The 24,593-nt window shown below is 40.6% G+C and overlaps 2 protein-coding genes across 2 annotated transcripts in view; both read right to left on the reverse strand.

Moving 5' to 3' along the window:
* LOC106147163 (vomeronasal type-2 receptor 116-like) overlaps window positions 1-5,823 on the reverse strand; it is a 47,319-nt gene extending 41,496 nt beyond the window's left edge. Inside the window, exon 1 of the mRNA XM_013507205.1 lies at window positions 5,742-5,823. Coding sequence (XP_013362659.1) covers window positions 5,742-5,823 — 82 coding nt within the window. The remainder of the gene's footprint in view (window positions 1-5,741) is intronic.
* Window positions 5,824-9,698: 3,875 nt separating this feature from the next.
* LOC102015980 (vomeronasal type-2 receptor 116-like) overlaps window positions 9,699-24,593 on the reverse strand; it is a 53,929-nt gene continuing 39,034 nt past the window's right edge. The window contains exons 9-14 of the mRNA XM_013507206.1: window positions 22,628-22,754; window positions 16,719-17,029; window positions 15,523-16,329; window positions 14,580-14,807; window positions 14,125-14,248; window positions 9,699-10,627 (exon numbers count right to left, since the gene is read on the reverse strand). Of these exons, the coding sequence (XP_013362660.1) occupies window positions 9,699-10,627; window positions 14,125-14,248; window positions 14,580-14,807; window positions 15,523-16,329; window positions 16,719-17,029; window positions 22,628-22,754 (2,526 nt within the window). The remainder of the gene's footprint in view (window positions 10,628-14,124; window positions 14,249-14,579; window positions 14,808-15,522; window positions 16,330-16,718; window positions 17,030-22,627; window positions 22,755-24,593) is intronic.

Here is a 24,593-nt window from a genome sequence, read left to right on the forward strand (position 1 = left end):
AGCTCACAAATGGTCCAAAGTCTCCCCAGGACCCAGGCTCCTTCCTACAATGGTGGCAGGGTTTGGAGTGTGGGGTCTCAGACTCTCTGGCTGCTCACCTATGGTACTAAGGCTGCCTGAGACACAGCGTACTTCCCATAATGGTGGCTAAGAGTGGAGCACAGGGTCTTGAGCTCCCAGGCAGCTCATATAGGGTCCCAAGACTTCCCAGCACCCGGGGTCCTTCTCATGATGCCGCACGGCAGAGCACGGGATCTTGGGCTCAGTCCATTGTCTAAAGAAAAACTAGTAAAACTTTTTCCCACTCTGTGTGTGGCCTCTTCACTCTGCTGTGGATTTCTTTTGCTGTGTAAAACTTTTTAATAAGATCAGATCCAAGTTGTTGATTCTTTGTGATAATTCCCAAGCAGTATTGGTTTTGTTCATGTTTTTGCCTACACTTATGTCTTCTATAGGTCTACCTATTCTGTCTTCCAGCAAGACAGATTTGCTGGAATCTGTCTGACAGATTTGCTGTTTCTATTTTAATATTTAGATCTCTGACCCATTTTGGTTATAGTCTAGTGCATCATGAGAGACATGGATTTAAAATATGTTTCTTAAATGAAGGGAGGAACTGAAGGAATCCCTGGACTACTGGGTGGACAAATGGGAGAGAATTAAAGGCTAAAGAATGGGAAGAGTCCATGCAAAAATGAATAGAAATTGGAAGAAAGGAAAACATACAAAATAAAACAGAAAAATAGAGAGTTTAAAATTTTGTGTATAGTTTTAAAACTTCCAACTGTATTCTATCAAATCTTCAATAAATTTAAAGTTCTAAAAATAATTAATCAATGCCCTTTTTGACCTAACTGTACAAAAACAAAATTTTCCTTGTTTTCTGCTAAACCCTGCAGAGCTCTCACCCTAAGTCCTGGTTGATGGACTCATCTGTGGAAAATAAATTTTATGGCACCCAGAAATTTATTTTTCCCTTTCTTATTTATCTCTATTTTCCTGTCTTATTCATCTCTATTTTGTCTTTGCCAAAAGTCAAACCCAAGCACTACATTAAATTAAATATTTATTTGTGTTTTCTCATCACCTTTGGTTTAAGGAGAAAAAGGAAAAGGGGATCCAAATCTCTGTTCAATATGTCTTGAATACGGCTTGAAACCAACCGGTGTGAATTTTACAAAGTCGGCTGTGTGTGCATCAGCGTGTGGCACACTAATCATCAGAGATCCCTGGAGACTCTCACCAGGAGCTCAGATCACTCAGCAGGTCTTGGCTACGTTAGGTGATTCAAGCCAAGCAAATAGACTTCTCCATCTGTTAGCATCAGCCGTCACGTTAGGAAACAGACTGTGTCCCTTCTTACATGGGACTGCATTGTGAAGAACTCATCTCTATCCACTTTCTCTGCCCGAATCAACACAGGCAGAGCTTTCCAAGCAGGAAGAACTGAAATTCAGTCTTGTGCACAATTCCAGATGCTTCAGTTCCAAATTCCTAAATCACCCCCTGAGATTGGCCACTACAACCCCATTCCCTCTATTTTTAGACTGTTCTGAAAATCAGAGGAGCCTTCTCCTCTGCCAACATGAAACCAGACTTTGCCTCTTGCTACTCATAAAGCACATGTTCATCTTTGCATGGACCTGCAAGCCTGCATTTACAGATTGCTACCATGGCTGAGGCAGGAGGGTCACATGTTGGGGACCAACATGGACAGCTAAATGAGCCCCTGTGTCAAGTTTATACTTAAGTCTGTGGATGTAGCTCCACAGCAGAGTCTCATTTGTTTTACCTTTGGTACTTATAAGCAGAATTTATTTGTATCACCATTTTACACTTAAATAAATGTAGAGTATATTTTTATGCATTAATTATTCTTATTACTCAAATTTTCCTTTTGACACTAAGTCCTAGAACAATCTCATCTCTAAACAAAAGGAGGAAATTTTATTTTTGCCCAAATTTCTTCTTGGTTGGACACACAAGCACTTTTACCTTCCCTAATTCTAGAAGCTTAGACCCTTACACACTCTTCACCCTCTAATATCTCTTTGAGGACACTAGCTTTGGTACTTATAAGCAGAATTTATTTGTATCACCATTTTACACTTAAATAAACGAGGTCCCGAGCTCCTCATAGGATGAAAACAGCCAACTTCATCAGGGAAGCCAGCATGACGAGCTCCTCCAAGACAACCAAAGGCTTCTTTCAGCTTCTACCAGCTCCTGACAGCCTTGCCTCTTATGCTGCAGGCAACAATCATCAGGTGGGCCTCCCACACCCAGCATCATGCTTGTTCAGTTCAGATGGGGATATAAGTTGACCACCAGTGGCCAGTCCACCACACAACCCTATCATCTTGTTTTGAAATTCTGTATAATTTTTATTACTTTTTTATTTTTTAAGAAAAGATATGGACATTATAATTTCTCCAATAGATATTAGCACAAACCTTCCTTTAGTTTAATGAACTAAGAGACATTAATAGTATAATTGACTCGCATTTTTTTTCCATCGTCTCTTCCATCCTTTCCCTTTTCTTGCATCCTGGTTCTTTTTTCCTATTGAAAAGTTCCCCAATTTCACAATATCTACTGCAAGTTTTAGACCTTATTTTCTCTTTCAATATTCTCTTTCAATTTCTCACACCAGGGGCACAATATGATGTTTACACATGTGAGTCTGGTATATTTCACTTGTTACTGTGGTCTCAAGTTGCATCTATTTACCTAAAATGTTTCAAGTTTATCATTTTTTATGGCTGAGTTGTAGTCCATTGAATAAGAATTCCACATATTTTTAATCCATTCCTCAGTTGGTTGGCATTTTGGTTATTAGCAAGATAAGCTATTACAAGTGATGCCGCTTTAAATGTGGGTGCTGATTATCTCTTTGGCATGATATTCTTAATTCCTTTGGGAAGATACCCAGAAGGGGAATAGCTGAGTCCAATGGGACCTCTAATCCTATCTTTTTAGGTGTCGCCATGCTGATTTCCACAATGGTTTGACCAGGATGCACTCCCACCAACAGTGGAGAGAGGTTCTTTCTTCCCCACAGCCCCACTAGATTTGTTACTGGTTGATTTCTTGGAGGCCTCCTTGAGTGATTCTGCCCTTCTTGAGTGCTCCCCTTCCTTCTTCTGATAACTAAAATATGGTCCACCCAGAGAAGGTCTTGGTCTTAGCCCCAAGAGAATCTCCACTTTTGTGAGAGGGCTTTGATTCTCCTGGAGCCCTAAAATCATTCCATTTACTTATTTTTATTGAGTCTTTGCCACACACTCCTTCGGGAGATTGCAGACCTGATCAACCTGCAGTAACTAAGGCATATTATTAATCATTCCTGATTTAACTGAAGATGGAAGAACCGCCTCAAATGTGGTGGCGCTGACCAGTAGGTCTGTAGCCTGGATGGTATAAAAAGGGAAAGTAGAATGAAGTTTCACTTTTGCTCCCTTGGAGGAGCTTTGCCTTCCCCTTTGGACATCCACCTCCAGGTTTCCAGTGCAGACCTCAGCATTCCTGTACAGAACCTCAGCTTCCCAATACAGACTCGCCGGGACTCTGCAGTGATCTCCAGGTCTTCCACATTTGACTGCATCCTCCTCTCTCCAGGGTGCAAATCAACTTTTACAGTCTCTACCCCTCTATATTGTGTTTTATGTTAAACGCGTTCTAGTACATGAGGCCATCTCCATTTCTCTCTGCTGTTTCTTAGCGATGCTCCATCTTGCCCAAGCAAAAGGCCTCTTTCCCCCCATTCCTTCTTTTCTCTCATTTGTGTTTTCTTTGCAATTCTCAAGTTACTTTCCTCATTACTAGGACCAAAAACCCAACACCCACAAGTTAAAGGAAGAAAAGTTTCTTTCAGCTCACAGTTTGTAGAAGTTTCAGTTCCTAGGTCACTGTCTCCATGGCAGGACAGCATGGCAGGTGGGCATGGCAGAGAGAAGCAGTCGATGGTGTGGCAGGCTGCAAACAGCACCAGCCTGCCTTTCCCTTTTATCCCATCCAGGCTTCACGTCTTTGGGTGGAGCCATCCATGCACGGGTTGGGTGTTCTGCCTTCAGTAAATCCATTCATCCACCTCCAGCATTGTGCTAATTCCGTCGAGTGGACTAACTTAGTACCACACACACTTAATCCCAGTGTCACGCACCCCAGATCCAGGCAGCTCTGAAAACCCACGTATAAGCACAGGAGGCTTTGGGGGGACATCTGGATACAAGCCGTAGCACTCAGTTCATCCTGAATTTTCGCTCTCCCGACCCAACTTTCTGAGAGTATTTTTGCTCTCTAGCTTTCTTGTGGTAGACAGAACACACACACTCACCCTTTCACGCTTGCTCTCATGTGCTCCATCATTCAACCATTCAACTGGGGAAACTTCACAGGTAAATAATTGAGGACCCCGTAGCCTAAGTAAGGAGGGATAAGGCAAAGGGCCACCAGCAGTGGAAGCAGACATCAGAGAGGTCCCTCCGAAGGGAGGACACTGCATCTGCTCTTGGGGGATAAGCTGTTAACCAGTAATGCATCTCATCAGCTGCTGTTTCCTGATCCTTCACCGGGTGCAGGCTGAGCCTGTCATGTGCACTGGTTTGTTTGCTCCTCCCACAACATGACCAGCAGAGATTTTTATTTCCATTTGCAAGTGAAGAAACTGAGGTCTCCAGAGTTAACTCACCGAATTTCCAGCAACTCTGGCAGTGGGGCCTGTCTGAGAACCCAGGTGTATTAGCCTACAGGGCCAAAGAGACAGGAAGTGCATCTCCAGGCTGAGGGAAGACCAGGAGGAAAGGCATGAAGGCAGGAGGGAGCTCCTTGCTCTGAGCTCAGCCCTGTGGCCTTCCTCAGTGGGAAGAGACCCGTGGATGGAGCAGAGGCCCCAGAAGAAAGGGGACAGCCAGGGAGTTGTGCACGTCATGACCTCGATTTCACGCTGTGGGGCTGTTTCATTAGTGAGCTGAGCCCGGACACATGCTACCTGCATCCTTGCATCTTTTGGTTGTGCCTTCAGAGTCCCTGGATGTGTGTGTTTCCTGTGACATTCTGAGCCCACAGGCCAGTGAACGGCCCTGGCTCAGAGCTGGCAAGAGTACTCTTCCTACCTTAATGTTTTCCAAATCATTGAGGATCGCAGCCTGTGTCACTGCAGATACCTCACTTCTGACTCATTGGCTTTTAAAATCAGGAGAGAAAAGTAAGCAGCATTTTGCAGTTTGCAGTAAGATGCTCTAAAAATACTCGGATACTATTCCAGTGCAAACTATCTCCAGTGACTGCACAGGGCGGTGGGGTGGATCTTTCAGGCAGACTTTGATGTCAGTTCCTTCTCCCTGTCCTGCAGGAATGGTCATGCAGGTACAGCATAGAGGCTGTCAGCCAGACTCCTAGTTTTCAACTCTGTGATAATGGGTACTGTTCCTCGTGTAGCATGTTCTAGGGCACTTGATGCAGAAGTCTCATTTAATGCACCCAGCAACTACGCAGTGTCCTCCATGGAGTTTCCATTTTTTAGATGGGAAAGTGGAGGCTTAAGAAGTTAGAGTGCTTACTCATGGTCACACAGCTGAATTAGCAGTAAAAAGGAGGGGTTGACGTTCTTCTTATTCAAGTTCTGAGCTGAACCACACAGATGTCCTATGATGGAAGCTCCCTGGAAACTTGATCTGGAGAAGTGGGTGAGTTGAGGGTTTTTTAAAAGGGTGTGATGCTTGCATACCTTGGTTCCAGACCTTGGTCTCCTGAGTCACTGGAGAACTTGGTAAACACTGCTGAACCTGTCACTCTAGCAGGACCCACAGGGTTTATGGCCATGGCTCCGGGAATCCGTTCTCTGTCTCTGGTGACAGGAGGGGAATCAACCAGAGAAGCATGGGGGAGCACAGGATCCATCACTGACTCCCCATAGCCTCACCTTCCTCCCTGGTCCCTGGCTCACCTGCTCTCCCCACAGGCCACATCTGCCAGTAGCACTATTCCTGCTGCCCCTTGGCCGGCAGCTCTCTCCCCACAGACAGCTCCACAGTTGACTCCAGCTCAAAAATCACCACCCCAGATGCCCCTGCTCCCATTTCTGTCCTGTGTTATGTGCCTCAGAGTCCTCATCTGTTCCCAAGTGAGTTGATTTTCCGGTCTTTCCCCTCCAGAAGCAGGGCCATGTCTGAATCCCTCACTGTCGTTTCCCAGCCCCAGCACTGTGCCTGAAATGTAGTAGGTATCTGAGAAGTCACTGCTGAGGGAAGGCACAGGGTGCATGTTGATTGGTTCAGAAGGTGTGGGGAGGCCAGGGTTTCATGTAGGATGTGTCTTTACTGAGAGGAAGGGGTCGCTCAGGGCAGACTCCAACCCCAGAGTAGGGCATCTCTTCCTGAGGGCACAGGCAGTGACAGCAGAGCCCAGGGTCCACTTGACTGCTCTGTTTCACCCCTCTGGGCAGCCGTGTGGGGAGAGAGTCCGGAGTACTGGAAAGGACACCATGACCTGGTGGGAGGAAGTTGGTCAGGCTTAGGGCCATGCTGTCAGAGTGAACCATTGAAACATACGTTATATATCCCTGGGTTTCCACGTCCACATCTGAAAAATCAGGATAACAATGGTCCACACATCATGGTGCTTTTGCCACGCAGAAGCGGACGTATCTCTAACGCACCTAGAGCAGACCTGGGCAGAAGTGAGCATTTTAGGAGACCTGATCAAACATTATATGAACTGAGGTTGCAGCCCCTTCCCACGCCACTTCTGCAGCAATGACACAGGTGTCTCGTTACCATCCCTGCACATATCTCACTGCAGACATCTGTGATGTGCAGGAAATGGCTCAGTGGAGGGGCTGCCACAGCAAGTTGAGAGGGACTGGCTTGGAGCATCCAGTGGGTCAGGATGTGAGGAAGTCAGCTGGAGTGGACAGGGACACCTCTTCCCTCTGGGTTGGCATCCTGGTTCTGCCTGAGATGTCACCCATTTCTCAGAGCCTCAGTTTCCCATCCTTGTCTGGTGTTTGATGGGTAGAATTTACTGTCTTCTTGACTTCTAGACCACAGTACCATGTGAACGCTTCAGAATTTGTATCTACTATCTCAGTTTTCAGCTCAGCACGGCTTCCTACTTGACAGGATTAAAATTAAGTCATTTGGTAAGTTGTAACTGGCAGCAGTTGAATGCCACCTCCTGAAAGAACAGAAGTCAGGACCTGAAGTCACAGAAATTCCTTGCCAGCCCTGGGGATTCAGAAGCATTTTGAGGCCAGGAAGAGAGTGCAGGTGCGGCTGGGAGAGGAGCGGCCCAGCCTGGAGCCTGAATCCCAGTCCTGGCTGGTTTCTGGACAGGGGGACCGCAGTGAATCAATTTCTCCTCAAATACCCCATTTCCCATGTGTACAATTGTGGACAACCATATCTTCTACTGGGGGCTGGTGCGGACATCAGCACAGAGGCCTAGCGTGATTCTAGTACCCACTAATTGCTCAACAAATTTTACTTTCTTTGCATCCCATTTTCCCACAACTTCTGTTATGAGCTCCTCAAAGTCTTGTGTGTGGAAGGTGATTACACCGTGGGGCCCTGTGTTCATCAGGAGATTCATCCCCAGATAAGACTGTTACCAAGATATGATGTCAGCAGGTGGGGCCTGGCTGGAGGTGGGGTTCTGGGGACTTAACCTGACAATCTGTGTCCTTGTCCCCAAGTCCCCCAATCTCTCTTTGCCTCCTCACTACCGTGGATGAACAGCTCTCTTCTGCCACACCCTTCCATGCTGCCTTTCTGCCTCAGAGCCTGCCGACCTGTAACTGAAACCATGAGACAGAATAAACCTCTCTTCCTTTAAGTTGCAGGTACTCATTATTTTGTCTCAGCAATGAAGAAGGGACTAAGAGAGATTTTTGTAGCAAAGAATTGGTGTCTTTGTGGTCAGTGTACCTGACCATATGGTCTCAGAGCATTGGGAGCTGGTTTGTGGGAAGAATTTGGGACGAATTGCAGGTGCCAGATAGAGAGGCCCAAGCATGTGGAAACACAGAAATGGAGACCCAGGAAAGGAACCTAAAAGCCCAGGTGTCTAAGAATTTATTTCAGCAGGTGACTTAGTCATACCAGGAGCTGGGGCTGTGCCACGTTGAGGAGATCTGAAGGAGGACAGTTGTATTTCTGTAAGTTTGTTTCAGAGGGGGCAGTGACGAATTACTATATTTTGTATTTTAAATGTATTGAGGTTTTGATGGGATATATTGGAAACATCTGAAGACAGCACGAAAAGAATAAAGCTCTCCTAATTGCCATTTTGTTCTCATGTTTCTCCCTCATTCCCCTTCACTCTTTTGTCCCATCGATGGATCTGTGAACTCTACTCACCTGTTTTGCCTTTCATACTCTTTCCCCCCAGCCGTCCATGCTTCCACCCACCCATCCTTATAACCACTCTTTCAACCCCTCCAATAAAAACCTTTATTGCATATGCATGCTCAAAAATCAATACAAAGGGGAAATAATCTCACATTCATTTAAAATAGATACCAAATATTTCGTACAAATATACTCTCAACATTGTCAAAGATCTACACCCTGTGATTGATGAAGCTTTTAATTAGAAATAAGTATTCAACATTATTAGTGGAATTCTTAAATTTAAGCATTTAAAGAGAGAATAATGACTCAGAAGCCAAAAACTGGATATGCACACACAGTGCACTACCTTATTTATTATTGATTTGAGACAGATGCTTGTTCAGTCTCTAAGTACTCTGGATTGAGATCAAACTTGCAATCTCAGCCTCACTGTTCCAGAGCGCTGGGATCACATGCGTGTACCAGCATGCTGCAGTAACGGGAATCCATAGGTACATACACAGTAAAGAACATCTGGCAGGTAAAGCATTTCCTATCACAGTCTCTGAAAACCCTTTACATATCTGGGTATAAACGTGAGAAGAACATTTATTCAATAAACTATATATAACAAAACTATATATAATATAATGCAATTGCACATTATACATATATAGGTGTCCAGAAACGATGATGAGTAAGGATAAAAGCAAACATAAATCTGAGAGGGAAAGATGTTCTACTGAATATCTCCAAATTCTTGCACAAAGTATTCTATAAATTCAGTACAGTGGCATCATATAATCAACGGTGTACATCCTTGCATATGACCAGCCAATGCTAGAATCCTAAATGACATGTGAGACAGAATGTGTAAAAGTAGTTTACCTAATTGCAAAGGGAAATGCGAGGAGATAAATATACACACAACTACCAAGCTAGACTATAATTAACACATTGCACACAGCATCTTCCTTCAACAGAGAAGGGTACTGAATGGTACCATTCGTTACCATTCATTACCATTCAATGGTAATGAATTATATTAAAGTGTTCAGAAACACAGTGACATACAGGAAGGAATTTATTGTCTTTTTAAAATGAGATAAAATATGGGAAAGTCACAAAAGTGGATACCATAATTGTACAAACAATAGGATGAACTCTGACTAAATAGGCATCAAAATATCCAGAATAAAATCAACCGAAAGAGATGAGGACTACAGTTTCTAGTGAACACTATCCTACTAGAAAAAGAAGTTACATCACTTTGTAAGGGTGTAAGTCCTATAGTAGACTATAGTATCTGACTTCCCGTATTGTTCAGCTTTGACTTGAGGTCCTCTGTATATAATAGGAAACATAAGTTTAATGATAACAAGGCTCCTTTCTGACAGAATGTGTTTTGTCCCTGATCCCAGGGAGACAATTTCTGTCAGGATTTAACAAAATAATGTAGCACTTGGGAGCAAAGATGCAGCCCAGCACCCCCGCACTGGAGGCCAAGATGGAGAAGACCTCCATGGCCACCATGACCTTCCCCTTGGTGCTGTGGTACACGGGGAGGAAGGTGACCCACACACTGCAGAACACCAGCATGCTGAACGTCAGGAATTTGGCTTCATTGAACGTGTCGGGCAGGTTCCTGGCCAGGAAAGCCACGGTGAAGCTCGCCAGGGCCAGGGAGCCCAGGTATCCCAGCACACAGTAGAAGGCAGTGAGGGAGCCCTTGTTGCACACGATGATGATGTGGCCATGCTCAGAGTGAGCGTCTCTGTCAATGTAGGGTGGATTTGTCCCCATCCAGACTCCACAGAGAGTGAGTTGGATCAGGGAGCAGATGGGGATGATGGAGTTAGGAGCCCCTGATACCAGCAACTGCCTCATCCTTCTGCCTGGAGCAGTCACCTTAAAGGCCAGCACCACAGTAATGGTTTTGGCCAAGACAGAGGAAACAGCCACAGTGAACACGACTCCAAATGTGGTCTGCTGCAGGACGCAGGTGGCTGTGCTGGGCCGGCCAATGAAGAGCAAGGAGCAGAGGAAACAGCAGGTGAGGGAGATGAGCAGGGTGTAGCTGAGAGCCCGGTTGTTGGCCTTGACGATGGGAGTGTGTCGGTGCTTCACAAAGAGCCCAAGAACAGCAGCTGTGAGGACAGTGAGACTCAGGGCGGTGCCAGCCAGAGCTTTTCCCAAGGGGTCTTCATAAGCCAGAAAAGTCACAGCTTTTTTCAGGCAGTGGTTTCTCTGAGTGTTGGCATACTGATGATCTGGACACTTCACACACTGCTCCATATCTAGCAAAAATTAAAATTGTCACTTGCCTAGGTTTTATTCTTTATTATTCTATTATTTTTTTTTGTAAGCATCCTCAGAAACTCATTGGAATTCTTTAACTAAATGGGTTCTTTAAAATTTTTTTGTCCTTTCTCTTTGTTTTTCTTTATCTGGCAATGACCTCATAAACCTTGCTCTGAGATATTTTTCCAACCCTTTTAAGTTTTATATTTTGAGAAATGATCTCCTTAAGTCACTATGTTTTGTTGACTTAAAATCCTCTTGTCTCAGCCTTGCAAAGCCCTGCATTTCAGACATGCTTCATCACATCTCACTTTACCACTGCTCTCTAGACACAAAATAAAACAACAGTATAAAGACAATAACTCCTAAATAATAGTATCATTATTCATTCTCCTTCTAAATCTGACATATCCATAAAAGCATTCTATATTTGCAAAATAATGAAGGGTCAACCTTTATTACATAATTCACTTATTTGGTCCAAATAAAGTCATTATTAATGATTCCCCAGGTAGCCAATGTACTACCTCATAGTGAACATGATTTCCTAAGTCCAGGGAAATATATGAAAGAAGACATTGAATGTTAAGTAGTTCCATTCCTGAGCTTCTCCATCTATGAATATGCTTATGCATCCACTTATATAATTGTTATTGTCAAAGGGGTAATTAAATAGTTTAATTGTGGTAACTTCAAAACCATTGCAGGATATATTACTACATATTTAGTGATTTTAAATGTTGCAAAAATCAATTTTCAAAATTTTAAATATGAGTGTCTTATGACTGAGAAAACAGGATTTTTTTTTGTAATAGCCTTGTGCACCATTACCAGGAAATCCAGTATCATTTTGTACATTTATGTAGATTTTATATTTACAAGCTAGTATCACTGGAAAATGCTATCATTCATGTTTCTCCCTTTCTAATATATTTTTGCTTTTGTGTGTTTTCTTCGTTGCATTGACCATGATGTAAAGTGTAATGTCTGGCACAAGTATGATACAGAAAGTCTTTATTGTCTTCCTGCCTTCAAGAATGGATCACAAATTCCAAGGTGAGCTATAGGATATGATAATTCCATTTCTGAGGGGTAGTTAGACACTTTTCATCTACTCATTGGGTAGGAAATAACCTTGTTGTTTCTTTGTAAGTCAAACTGATGTACAATTTTACAATATTGTTTGCATTTTTAGCATTGGTTTTATTTTCCCAGGAGCTAGTGTACCTAATTATATTTTATAAAGTGAGTTTTTCTCAGTTTTTACCACTCCCTGAAGCACATACCTCAATTTGGAATAGCACATGTGAATTTAGTTTGAAAAGGAAAGTGGACTGTGAACTCCTTTTCCTCTAAGTGCATTTTCAGCTATGAGTAATACGATTTAGCTCCTGTGTTAAAATGAATTGATTTTCCTCTTTCCCTTTTCTCTGATACAATGAGGTCAATATTAATATGTCTTTGAGTGCTTATAAATTTCACTGCTAATATTATTAATCAACAAGTATTTGAAGGGAAACATTATACCGTAGATTCCCACCTGTTAATAGACATGGTACTGTAGAGATATAAGTACTATGGAGACTTTTTCTCTTTATTTAGGAATGGGTTGCTAACTTTTCCTGTGACTTTATAAACTTCAAGGCACAGATTGATGTGAAATTACTTATAATTTCCTATGAAATGTTTTCTATAGAACTGTACTAATGGCCAAATTTCTCAAGATACGCAAACTTTGATTTTTTCTTTTTCTAGTTGATCAATTGTACTAGGAGTTGTCATTTTTTTGTTACCAGAACGACATTTAATTCTGTTTATTTTTATGTGTCTTAATTTTCTAAAACTTTCTTTCAGACATCACATCTTTCATTTTCTTGTGTTCAACTTGCTAGACTTTTTTGTAGTGTGTGATAAAGGTTTCAAATGAATTTCAGCTTTTTATTTAAATATAGAAAAACACAAAAGCATGTGTAATGTAGAATGGACATTTGTCTCAGTATAGATTTAGCTTTAACACAAAGGATTTTTAGTCCCACTTGATTTTTAGTTTGTGCTTTGATCTATTCCACATAGCATATATGACTGAGTGTTATACATACTGGAAGCATGTATTAACTGATATTATTGGGTGCATTGTTCTCTATATGTGCACATATAACATTTTTTAAAAGTAGCATGTTCCTATAATTTGTGGAAATACATATTCAAAATAACTACATGCTACAGTACCTAATTAGTCTTGATGTACTGCAGAGAGCACTTGAAATCACATTAAATACGTTTTGAAAGAAAAATTTATATCAACCACAAAACCAAATTAAAAAATATTCAGTAGGAAGATTATTCCACCATGCCACGATTAGTAGAAAGCTAAATATTTCCAAAGTGGTACTTATGGTATGCAACAGTCCTGTACAGTAGATTTCTATGAAGTTTACAGAATATGTTTCAATCTTCATTCTCATTTTATCTACATTTTAACAATATGGTATTTTCCATCCTGGAATGTTTGAATATTCCATCAATGTTGAATATGTAATTTTTTCCATTTATACTAAAAGGATTTATGTCACCTCCTTTTATTGTGATATAATACTAATGCTAACATCTCTGTAAAAATGCCTATGACACCCTCTTCAAATGCAGATAAGATCACTTGTTAAATCCCTTATCCTTGCACTTCTGTGGTAGACTCCAATTTATGTCATTGTCTGTCTCCCACCCACCTATGCATTTTAGGAGAATGGAGATAAAATCCTAGGAACTGGACTGTGCTGTGCTATGAGCATGTTGTACAACAAAGACATCCCCTCACATCCAATCACATTCAATCTGTCTGAGCACTGCTTTGTGTGAAGGATACTGTCAGGCCCGGAAGATGAAGTGTGCCTGATCTTGTATTGACTGTAAACTGTCTGTGCTTCCAAAGGTTTGAAAGAGTTGGCTTTAATCCTACTCTGTGTTAAACTTCATGATGAGATGGAACTTAGAAGCCGTAGGGGAGGGGAAAGGGCTTTTCTTGAGAAAATACTGCTTTAAATGGGAATAGAAAAATAAATCAATGCAGTCTGGTGTGGCGGTGCCTATGTGTTATTCCAGATAATTGGTGTACAGAGATCGGTCCGTTGAATTTTTGAGGTACTCTAAGGCAAACTGGTGATATTCTGTCTCATAACAGCAAATAAGAATACCTGGGGACATAGATCATTGATAGAGCATATTCTAGTTTAATTTCTAGCAGTGGAAAAGACAAACAAAAAAGATGAAGAAGAATGAAATAAAAAGAAACTAAATTAGAGTGCATTTGAAAGGGGAAAATGTGTTTTCCAACCAAGCAACAGCACTCAGTACAACAAATAATTTGATAAGTGGAGGAAGATTTTTATCATTGGTGCTTTCTACAAGATTTTTTCCATTTCCTGGATGGATGGATGGAGTGAATATCAAATAAAGTGAGAATGCAAACACAGGACGCATTGGTGATTGCTCCTACCTGTGTCATTGGTGATTTCAGTGTCTGCACAAGGGATGCAATCAAAACAGCAGGCAGCCTTTCCCTCCTGAGGGCTTTTTCTAAATCCAGGATTGCAACTCTCACTGCATACCGAGCGGGGAGTCTAACGAAAATACATATAGTGGTAACATCTTGGACTTTTAGTTACTTCTTCAGAGTGAGAGAGATAAAATTAATTTGCATACATAAGCAAAGCTATATAATTGAATGCCAAATTAATTTCTGTATATGAAATATATTTATAAAAATATAATTAAATGCATTACATTCCCACTTATCAGAAAGGTTCTAAATCATGTCTTTAAATTGAAAACATTATTATTATTCAGTTTCCACGTATGACCACTACATGAGCAAAATTAGGGGCAGAGAAGCTAGGACACTGTTTAGGTCACTTGTGGTTAACTAACTGTGCAGTGAGAGGTCCAACATACCTCTGCAGTTCCTGTGGCCCACTCTATCATGTCCTCAGATAAAGTCATTTTTTGGCCATGTGGAGCATGTGAAGAAAATGTTCCTACTTTAGCCTTCAGTCTAAGGCCTTCTGGAAAATTCCAAAAATTGAGAACGTCATACTCTGAATCCAGTTTCCTTCTGTCATGCAAGTTCACTTGGTCTCCAGCAGGATTGTGAAACTGGATGTTCTTCAGAAAGCGATGAAGCTAAAAGAGACATATTGTGCTATGTGAACAGGGTTCCAGGGTAAGGACAGAAACTTTGGATGGGGGAAAAGTCCCTAAGTGCCTTTAATCTGCTTTACTGAAAGCAACGTTAACACTGGTATCTATTAAACTGGAGCACATGACTGCTTAGGGATTAAAATATCACCATGTTCAAGAAACGTCAATCAGTTTCAGATAAAGTATTCTCTGCCTGCTCATTAAAATAAAGGGTACAGTTTTAGGGTGAAACCATCAACTGTGGAGTCAAGGGTTCTAAAACCCACAACTTCCATTGTCTACTCCACTATTCACTTAGCATCTACCAACAAATGGGTTTATCAGTATCTGAAGAGTTTGCAAAATGACATGAAATTTAATTAAATGCACTTCTAGGTTTAACACCATTTAGTTTTGTAAATGACTACAGGTTTTCAAGTTGTCCTTTAAGAAAATCATGGAACATATTTACATGGATAAAGCGTTGACATCCTATATACAGAAGCAAGGAGCTGGGCTCCTGTTTCCTTCTCCTGCCAGTGGCTCCTTGATTGAGGATCATTTCAACTCAGCTGAAGAATTACCTCAACAGTAAGTGTCATACACAATGTCTCGTGTTTTGTAGAAATGATTTCAATATTCTTGCGTGAAACACATGGAATAACTTGAGAGGGGCACCATTATGAACGTGCACATCATCCAAGAGAATACATGTTACCTGCCAGGGGTGAAACATCCTCACTTGTCCATTTCTCCTTGGTGGCCTTTGTACTTCTTCCAAAAGCATCGCATGGAGGGCATGGGCCACAGCGTACACAGCATTGTATATATTGTAGCTCCTATCACTCATGGCTGTGTCAAAACGATTTGGAGGCAACCAAGCCACAGAGGCATTAGGTGTGCAGTTCTTCAAGGCACAGTCGGAATCAGAGAACGAGCAATGGAAATTCTTGGACCAATACATAAAAAGATAAGTGTCTTTTGGATATTTGTAAGGGCTAGCTTCCTGGACAAAATTTTTGAAACCTGAGATCTCTTTGTGGTGATGTGAAAAAACAAGCATCCCATGGAATGGGTCAAGTATGAAATCTCTCCCAGACAGGTCAGCCTGCCATCGTGAGTTGGTCACCCAGACTTTCCACGTAATTAAGTCTTGCACTATGTTGTAGTTTACATCATATGTACTATCAGTATCATAGTAAATAACCACCACATTGACTGATGCAGTATCAGCAGTCAGGACATCATTCTTCTTTGTAAATGAGACATAGGACACAGCCACACTTGAGATCATTTTCACAAAGGCTACACACACTCTGTTCCAGTCCATCTCGGCTCTTATATCGGAGAGAAACTGAAGACCTTTCTGGCCTTCTGCGATGAGCAGGCCCACCCAGGTCCAGTGGAAATGAAGCATCAAGGACACCATGCCAAGGGCTAAACATGTGTCCTTTGGGGCCACCTGATGGAGAGAAGGATACTGGCCACTGTCAGTCAGTGTAGGATCAAATGAGCCAAAGGTAACCTTAAAGGAAAAGAAAATTTGATGATACCCTGAAGTGTTGATGGAAAGCACAGTAGTAGCCCTGAAGTGTGCTGAGGAACACCTACAATTCATAGGAGACACGTGTTCTTTCCAGCCTTCTAAACATCACCCTCAGATTTTTTTAACAAGTGAATTAGTGTACTCAAATATCCCAGAAACGCTTCTTTCCTTCTTTCCTCTTCTTTGATCAAAAAGAATGAAGGGAAAAGAAATTGTCTATAACCAATGAATTTTCTGTGTACAGAGGCTCTGGTGCCTTATACTCTTTGAAAGATGCATATCTCAGGCTCACTTTTAACCCTTTTTGCTCCTGGTAGTTGAAGCCCCATGGATGCGCTTCCACCATTTCCTGTCCCACCAATCCTCACCTGTGGAAATCTGTAGAGTTCCAGCAGTGGTCCGATCTGACCCGAGGTGCCCCTTGACATTTCTGTCAGAACTGCTGCACACTTGCTTTGTCTCCCACACATGTAATTAGGGATTTCGTGTTGTCCTGTGAGCAAAATGAAGGAATTTTCTAGCATCATCCAATGACTGCTAATGGAATTATGGAACTCATAGCCCAGAGAAATGTTGGGTAAAAGATGAGGATTCCTGTTGATCTCTTCTATGGCAAAAGCGAAAGCCAGGTATTTCTGGTAGTTGCTGGTCGTAAGCCTGAAGAGAAAGTACCGAGGTCCTTAGGAAAAAGATTCAATGATTACGTTCCAGTGCCGTCCAGTACCATTTATGAACTGAATGCTTGTGTTCCTTCCACACACTCATATAATTACAACCTAAGTATGGATATGATGATATGAAAAGACTGACTTTTTACACCATCTTTGGAATTAAATGAATGATGGATATACATTTGTCATGGAAGAGCTCAGTACCCTGACAAGATTCCTGGAAGAGCTGCTTCATCATTCTTTCATACTTGTTATATACTTAACATCACCGTGCTGTATATATTCAGAATAAAATTTGTGTACATAACTATACTGTGTACATCTTTAGAAAATATGATCTTTTCAAATATCCTCAGGGTTTGCTAGGAGAAAAATAATATATTTAGTGAAGTACATATACTCTTCAATAGTAACAAGTATCCACTTCTGTTGAAATGCTTTATTTCAGGAAAAAGATATTTCCTTAATATTAGTAGTTAAATGTATCTCAAACAAAATTGCTATCCACACTCATGCATGTGAAGAAATACTGGGATAATGGACACATTAATCCACTTGATTTAGCTATTAGGTAATATAAATATATAGTAGCACATACCACTGCATCTATGAATATATTTAATTGTATTTGACAACTAAAGATAAAATTAAAGATAAAACTGAAATTCTTTCAAGTCAAAACGTAGATTTTGCTTAAAGAATAAAGCAGTTAGTCACAATGAAGATGGGTGAACATCAGTAATACAAGTTCACCCACCTTGCAGGGATGATGGGACAGACAATTGCTTCACCCTTCCCCTCCTGAGAGAATTGTGTTAAGAACACTGAACAGAGTATTGACAAAGTGCAATCTCCTTTGAATGTTGTTGAATTAAGCTTCTTAAAGAAGCTGTATCATTCCTCTGAGTTTAAATTAAGTCTTTCTGGTTTTACACTAGTGAGACAATGCGATGCTTGCACATGCAGGTCTGATTGCTTTCACTTATGAGTATGGTCTGTATGTGACCATTTACCTATAAAGGCCTCCAGTTTATCTCTCTTTATAGCTGAGTAATATTTATTATATAAAAGTATCACAACTGTCTTATCCAATCCTCGGTGAATGGACATTTGGTTTGCTTCCACAATTTAGCAATTACAAATTGTGCTGCTATGAGCATAGCTGCACATATATCGCTGTGATATGATGTTTTTAGATCTTCTGGGAAAATACCCAGCAGGGGAATAGCTGAGTTGAGTGGGACCTAGTTGGCTGAGGAATCTCCAACCTGATTTCCACAGTGGTTTCACCAATCTGCATTCCCACCAGCAATGGAGAAGGGTTCCTACTTATCCACAGCCTCATCAGCATTTGTTATTGGTTGATTTCTTAATGGTAGCCATTTTTAATGGGGTAAGGTAGAATCTCAGTGTTGTTTTAATTTGCATTTCTCAAATGACTAATAATGTTGAACATTTTCTCATGTATTTATTTGCCATTTGTATTTCCTTATCTGAGAAGTGTGTATTCATCCCAGCTGCCAGTTGTGGAATGACAGGAAAATGTTCAAGGGTAAAGGGCAGCTGGGATGTGGGAAAGGAGAAGGGAAAGAAGAAATTTTCTATGTATGCCTGTACAGGATAGTTCACATAGTTGTTCTACTGTCTTCTATTTCTTTGCTGAAAGAAATTGTTAATGATTGATCCATATTGATCAATATCTTGATTGATCAATATTGCATGTCTCTATCTGTTTTCATGAGAAACCACTTTGAAGATATCAATATTTAATACAACAAGCGTTGTTAATTTCTTGCCTCATTGTTTGTAACTCTATAATGTCTGTACTGATCTTTTGCTATTTTGTAAAAGGTTGGCTGTCCGATAATCTTGTTCTCCTCTTATTTTGAAAAACAAAAATAAGAAGCGGTATATCAGGAGTAATTTCACTGAAAACGTTGTTAAAACAAGATTTCTTTGTTAGCATCAGAATTATTTACTTTTGCACTGGAGTTTCTAAGTCATAGAATAAATATCCAGCAAGTTAGGAGAGAAAAATCAAATGAAAGAGACAAGCAGGCATGAATATCCCTTTAGGAATAAGACTATTCACCTAAAAATAAAATGAAATTCTGGTGCAGGCCCCAAACAAACCTAAGTAAATGAGAATAAAAAAGATTTCCAAATAAAACTGGTAAGTGAAAGTACTTTGAGAAAAACATATATACAATAGCAACAATCTTAACAGAACTTACTCTAAGGTATTTTAGAAGCCTAAAATTCTAGTAGAGATAAAATCACTAAATATATTTTATACATATTAATATAAAAAATTCTATCAATTTTGCCACTGCTCAGAAACACTGAAAGAAGAGAGAAGTTTTATGTCAAAGACAAATATTACAGAAGTGCTCTGAAATCTGTGAAATCTATGAAAGTAGTGAAAGTGTTTCAGAACGTAAAAGGAACGTGCTATTCAGAGAAAAAGCAACTAACAGATTCATCATTGGGACAGATTAAACAAAGGTAATTTATCTGTCTCTATCTGCCTATCTATCTGTCTACCTGCCTGTCTAATCTAATCAGGCTGAGTATCATCTATCCTTTTATTACAAGATTTGCATGCGAATTCCATCAATATTTAACTGTGTTATTCATAGTGGAAGGTAAGCTATTGTACAAACTAAAATTAAGTGAGTGCACACATTTATAACAAAATAAATTCCAGAGATACTAAATAAATTTTGAGAATATTAAAATAATAAATTTAACACAAAAGTATTTTCAACATTATACACTGAGATGCATTGCAAATAGGCAAAAGTAAAATGCAAATGATGGGAATGTTTTACCAACTTAGATGCTCATAATTATCTCTGCTTAAGCATGATTTATGTGAAAATATTTACAACAAACTTAGAGCCTATTAAATCATTTTTAAAATATTGGTCAACAATGTTATCAGTTCCTTAATATAGAAAATATTCTTTTACAAATTAGAAGACCTTTCCTAAGATTAAACAATGATGAAGAATGTCATCTAATACAGTTTGCATTATCTGAAGATAATGCATACAAGATGATGAATCCAAAAGTTAATAAAGGATATGCCCATATAGCAACATGATACCATTTGTTTACCTTCATCTTAGGCCAGTTGGCCCATGTAAAGGTTAAGGAAATCTTACTTCCCTGAGTGCTTGTTTGAAAATGCCCATTGTTTTGTTGCAGTACATAGTTTCATGATATGCATGTGAAAATTTAAAGAACATATAACTTTGAGCAGTGCCCTTGACTCTTCAACATTCTTTACCTTTAGTCAGGAGCATTCCTCTAAGTACCACACACCTATTGCCCTCCTTAAGTGACAGGCCAAATTAATTAGACAATTTGGAACACCCCCAAATGGTTGAGAATTAAATTATGATGGATAAATAATGTAAATTATGCAGGCATAATAAATAGAACTTATTTTTCAAAAGTTCTTTCCTGTTTCCTTCTTATTTAGCAGGAATGACAATTCTCTTCTGATCCCAAAAGACTTGTTCCTGGAGGATACATCAGCCTGGGCATAGTACCTGGGAATTGCAAGTGTGTTCTTTTCAGCCCCAGGCAGAGCTCTCGGAGCAGGGCTCTAGAGCAAGCACAACTGCAAAAGCAGCCTGATCCTCTGAGCATATGTGGGGACAGCAGAGGACAGTAGAGGAGTAGGTATCTCATCCTCTCCACCTAGGAATAGAAATAGATCCTACATTGTTGAACTGTGCTTGGAATCTGATAATGCTTGATCCCTGATTATTTTCACATTACCTGCTATACTCAGGTGATGTCTGATCGCACTGGGCTGTCTTCAGAACCCTCTCAAGGGATTTAGCCAGCCGCCCTCACTATCCTCCCTCCATGGTCCTCGTTAGCTGTAGGCACACACGAGCCCATCCACCATTCCAAATATAGTTCCGAAAATCACACTGCAGTGCATTCTGTACTGAGTGTTATTTCCCGATGAAATAAAGTCCTTATAATGATCAAACTGTGACATGAATAATTAGTCCTGTCACAGGGTTTAGGAGATTTCAAGCAGAGTTCTCTATGTCATATACTCAAAAATACTTCTGATCTGTCACAAACAAGAAACACTCAGTAGCTGGTCCCAGAATAAAGCACTGTGTATTAAGCACATCTGTAACAACACACGTTTTAGAAAATGATAGGAAAAACAAGGCACATTAAGGGCGTACTGACTTGACTCTATCACCAAGTTAAAAATAACAAAACAATGTTTAATAAACTGTTAGTGGACACACTCATGATTACACAGAAGAAAGACAAAGCGCAGAGATAGTTACATCACCAGGTCGGAAGAGCTTCCACACCTAGAATGCCAATTCCAGTGGTGAGTGGTCCCTTCAGAGGGTTTTCAGGGTTCTGCTTAGGAAGGATCTCGGCAGAGTGCCCTCGCTACTCATGTGATCCCAAAGTCCTACCAGTGAGGCCCCTTAAATACCAGTTAACACAAAATTGGGAGCATCCAAACTTCATGCATGACCAGAGGCAAAGAGTCTGTAGCCCCCACAAACTGGGCCAAATACCTGAGGGATCAAACATCTGCATCTGCTAGACAGGTGAGAAAGAAACTCCTTGGGATCTGGCCAGGACAACAGTGAGTTTCTACTCATATTACGTTGTCTGCCAAGCATCCTAATGTGCAGTCTTTAGAACAAGGCTGTTGGAGTGTGTGGTGACCAAGGAAGCTCTTTCTGCTTATAATTTTAACCCTTTATATGCCCAGCTGTTACAGGAGCACTTTGGGTCAGCATCTTCTAAAAGATTCCATCAATCACTGTTCCATTACCATTTCCTTTTCTCAGAAAAGCACACAACATTTGCTTGAATTCTCAGACACTTTGGAAAATTCACTACTTAATTATGTGTCTGGTGTGAGACCTGATAAGATAGCATCTGAATAGTGGAAAGATACACGTATCTAACTGAGCAAGAAACACACTGGTGGGGGACAGTCTCACAGAGGATTTTCCCCTGATTCTGGGCTCAGCTTGCAGTGGTAGGAGTCCTGGAACACACTAAAATGTATTTGAAATAGTAACTGAATGCTTACAGGGACAAGTTTCTCCAGCCAAAGCGGTAGAATTACAAGAAAACAATCGGTAAGAATGTAAGTGAGTTTATAGTTAGAGAACTAGAGAAACAGCAAACCCTTCACTTTATTTGGGAATATTTGGCAATAGGCTCTTAGCATTCAATTAATCCAAGGCGTTCAATTGAGATTAAGAACATCACTGAATGCCATGCAGGAAGGTCATGGACCACGGAATAATGTGGAGCATGGGGTCCCTCTCAGGTTTCAAGACTTGGAATGAGAAGCTCAAAGCACAAATACACAAAAAGAATATCCTCTTCCCATATTCCCAACTATAAAAAGAGGTAAAACTTATCGGCAGGCCTGTTGTGCACATGTGAGGGGCAGAACAGGTGGCACTGTAGAGAATATCAGTGCAATATGGATCCATAACCATTATCTATCCTATGTCCAGAAAGAAAACCAATGAATGAAGAAGACACTTACGGAACGTAAAAGAATTCTCTAGTAGGCTTTATCTCAAAGATACCAGTATAGTACACATAGACATAAAGAGAGAAAAAGCCCCCAATCACCACGTCTCCATCCTTGCGCACACTGGTGCTCCTTTGGCGAAGGCAGGCTTCATTATCTAAAGTACACACTAAGGCAGGAAGCTGCAGGAGAAGGAAGATAAAAATTGAAAGGAACATCTTATATGCATATGCAAAGATTTACGGTGAGTAAAGAGGAGAATTGCATTGACCGCCAAGTAAATAAATATGTGTGTATGATTCAGACTTACGTCGCTTCTGACTCAAGTGGACACTTTGAGGCCTTGGCCTCTGTCAGCAGTGCCTGCTCCATGTCCCTGGAGAAATTTGCCACCACAGGCCCCTGGGCTCTACACTTGAGGTTTACTGTCATGGAGAAAAGCACAAGACAAAAATTATGCTTGCATATTTTTTCTCAGCCCCAAGCTGCCATGATTTAATCCAGTTCCACTGATGACAACATCCCAGGTGTCGCCTCCTCCTGGGCAGATTTGCTCCTAAGTTTTTTTCAATAAGCCATTGTTGTAGATGCGATTAGAGGTGTTGCTAAATGCATTGCCCTAGAGGATTTAATGTTAGGGTTATCTTGAAACAGTCTCAAAATCCTCAAGGTCAGCCAAAAATTATTGGACATTGTGCCTTCCAAGGTGGGAGATTGGGAGCTATCACCTGACAGGCGCAGGGTCGAGAGTTGGAGCCACAGAACTCACCCTGCAAAGCCATGTTCTCTGCAAAACAGGCCTATGTGCTGAAACTCAAAGCCACACATTCTCTCCATTGCTTGGGGTACAAATAATTGCACTACAGCCAGGAAACTAAAAGTAGTAACGGAACATCATGCACAAATACAAAGCCCTTTTCGAGTTGTATAATTTATCCTACCTCCCTGCTGTTTCCTGCTTTCAAGTATCTTCATTCCATGATTCAATATATTGTCAGAATCCATTTCAACTCCTACAGAATTGATTTCCTCCAGGGCTTAAGCTTTGGTGAGAACATGAGTCTTTGTGGTAAATTTCTCTTTTTCCCTCACCCTGAAGCAGACAAGCAAAGCTGAAAATGACTTCCTATTTCCCATCATCCAAATTTTTGAGGAGCAAGAAAATGCAGGAAACATTTACAGCCCCTATATTCAGTGGAAATTTCAGGGCACGTAGATTGTTCTGAATGACACTGTATTAGTTCAATGTATAGCATCTTGTATTTGTCAGTATCTAAATCACCAGGACAAAGTGTGAGCCTCATTGTGCACTTAGACTTCTCTTATTGTATAGGTGTCAATATTGCCTTATAAACTCTGCCAGGATAGCAATAGATGACCCGTTAAAGATAAAACAAAACACTGATTTCTGTAAGGATAAACCTTAAAAATTAAAGCATATAAAATGTGATAAAATATTTATTGTCCTCTTTGGAGGGTGTTGAACTCATGTTCTCATTAGCATTTGAAAAGTAGCTAGTCAAAATGAACTTGGGATGTAAGTACAAAATCTTCACAGAGTTTCAAAAAGTCAAAAGATAATGAATTTTTAATGTTTATAATAACTATATAGCAAGATAACATATTGAATCTATTCAGTATATATTGGGTTTAGTACACTGTATAAAGATATTCTTAAATAAAAAGCTTTTGTGTCCCTTAACCTATATATTGCAAGTTGTACCAAGTAAAAACACAAACTTATTTGAGAATCTCGCTGAGTCCTCTACATAAAAATATGACTTGGCAAACTCAAGCCTTCTTCTCTGATTTTGGTCGGACTATTATCTGGATGGAACTGTGCTTCAAGTGTAACGATGAGTTCTGAAGTCTGTTTCTTTTGGATGTGACCTAACACAAAAATAGTTTGTCTTTAGAAATTAAGAGAAAGTCTTTAGGGCAGACCCTGATCCAATGTGTGTGTGTCTTTCTAACAGGAAGACCACAGAAGACTTTGGCCCATAATAACTTTTTAAATGGCT

Source organism: Chinchilla lanigera, unplaced genomic scaffold, assembly GCF_000276665.1.
Source record: "Chinchilla lanigera isolate Chin_1 unplaced genomic scaffold, ChiLan1.0 scaffold00123, whole genome shotgun sequence".
NCBI lineage: Eukaryota > Metazoa > Chordata > Mammalia > Rodentia > Chinchillidae > Chinchilla > Chinchilla lanigera.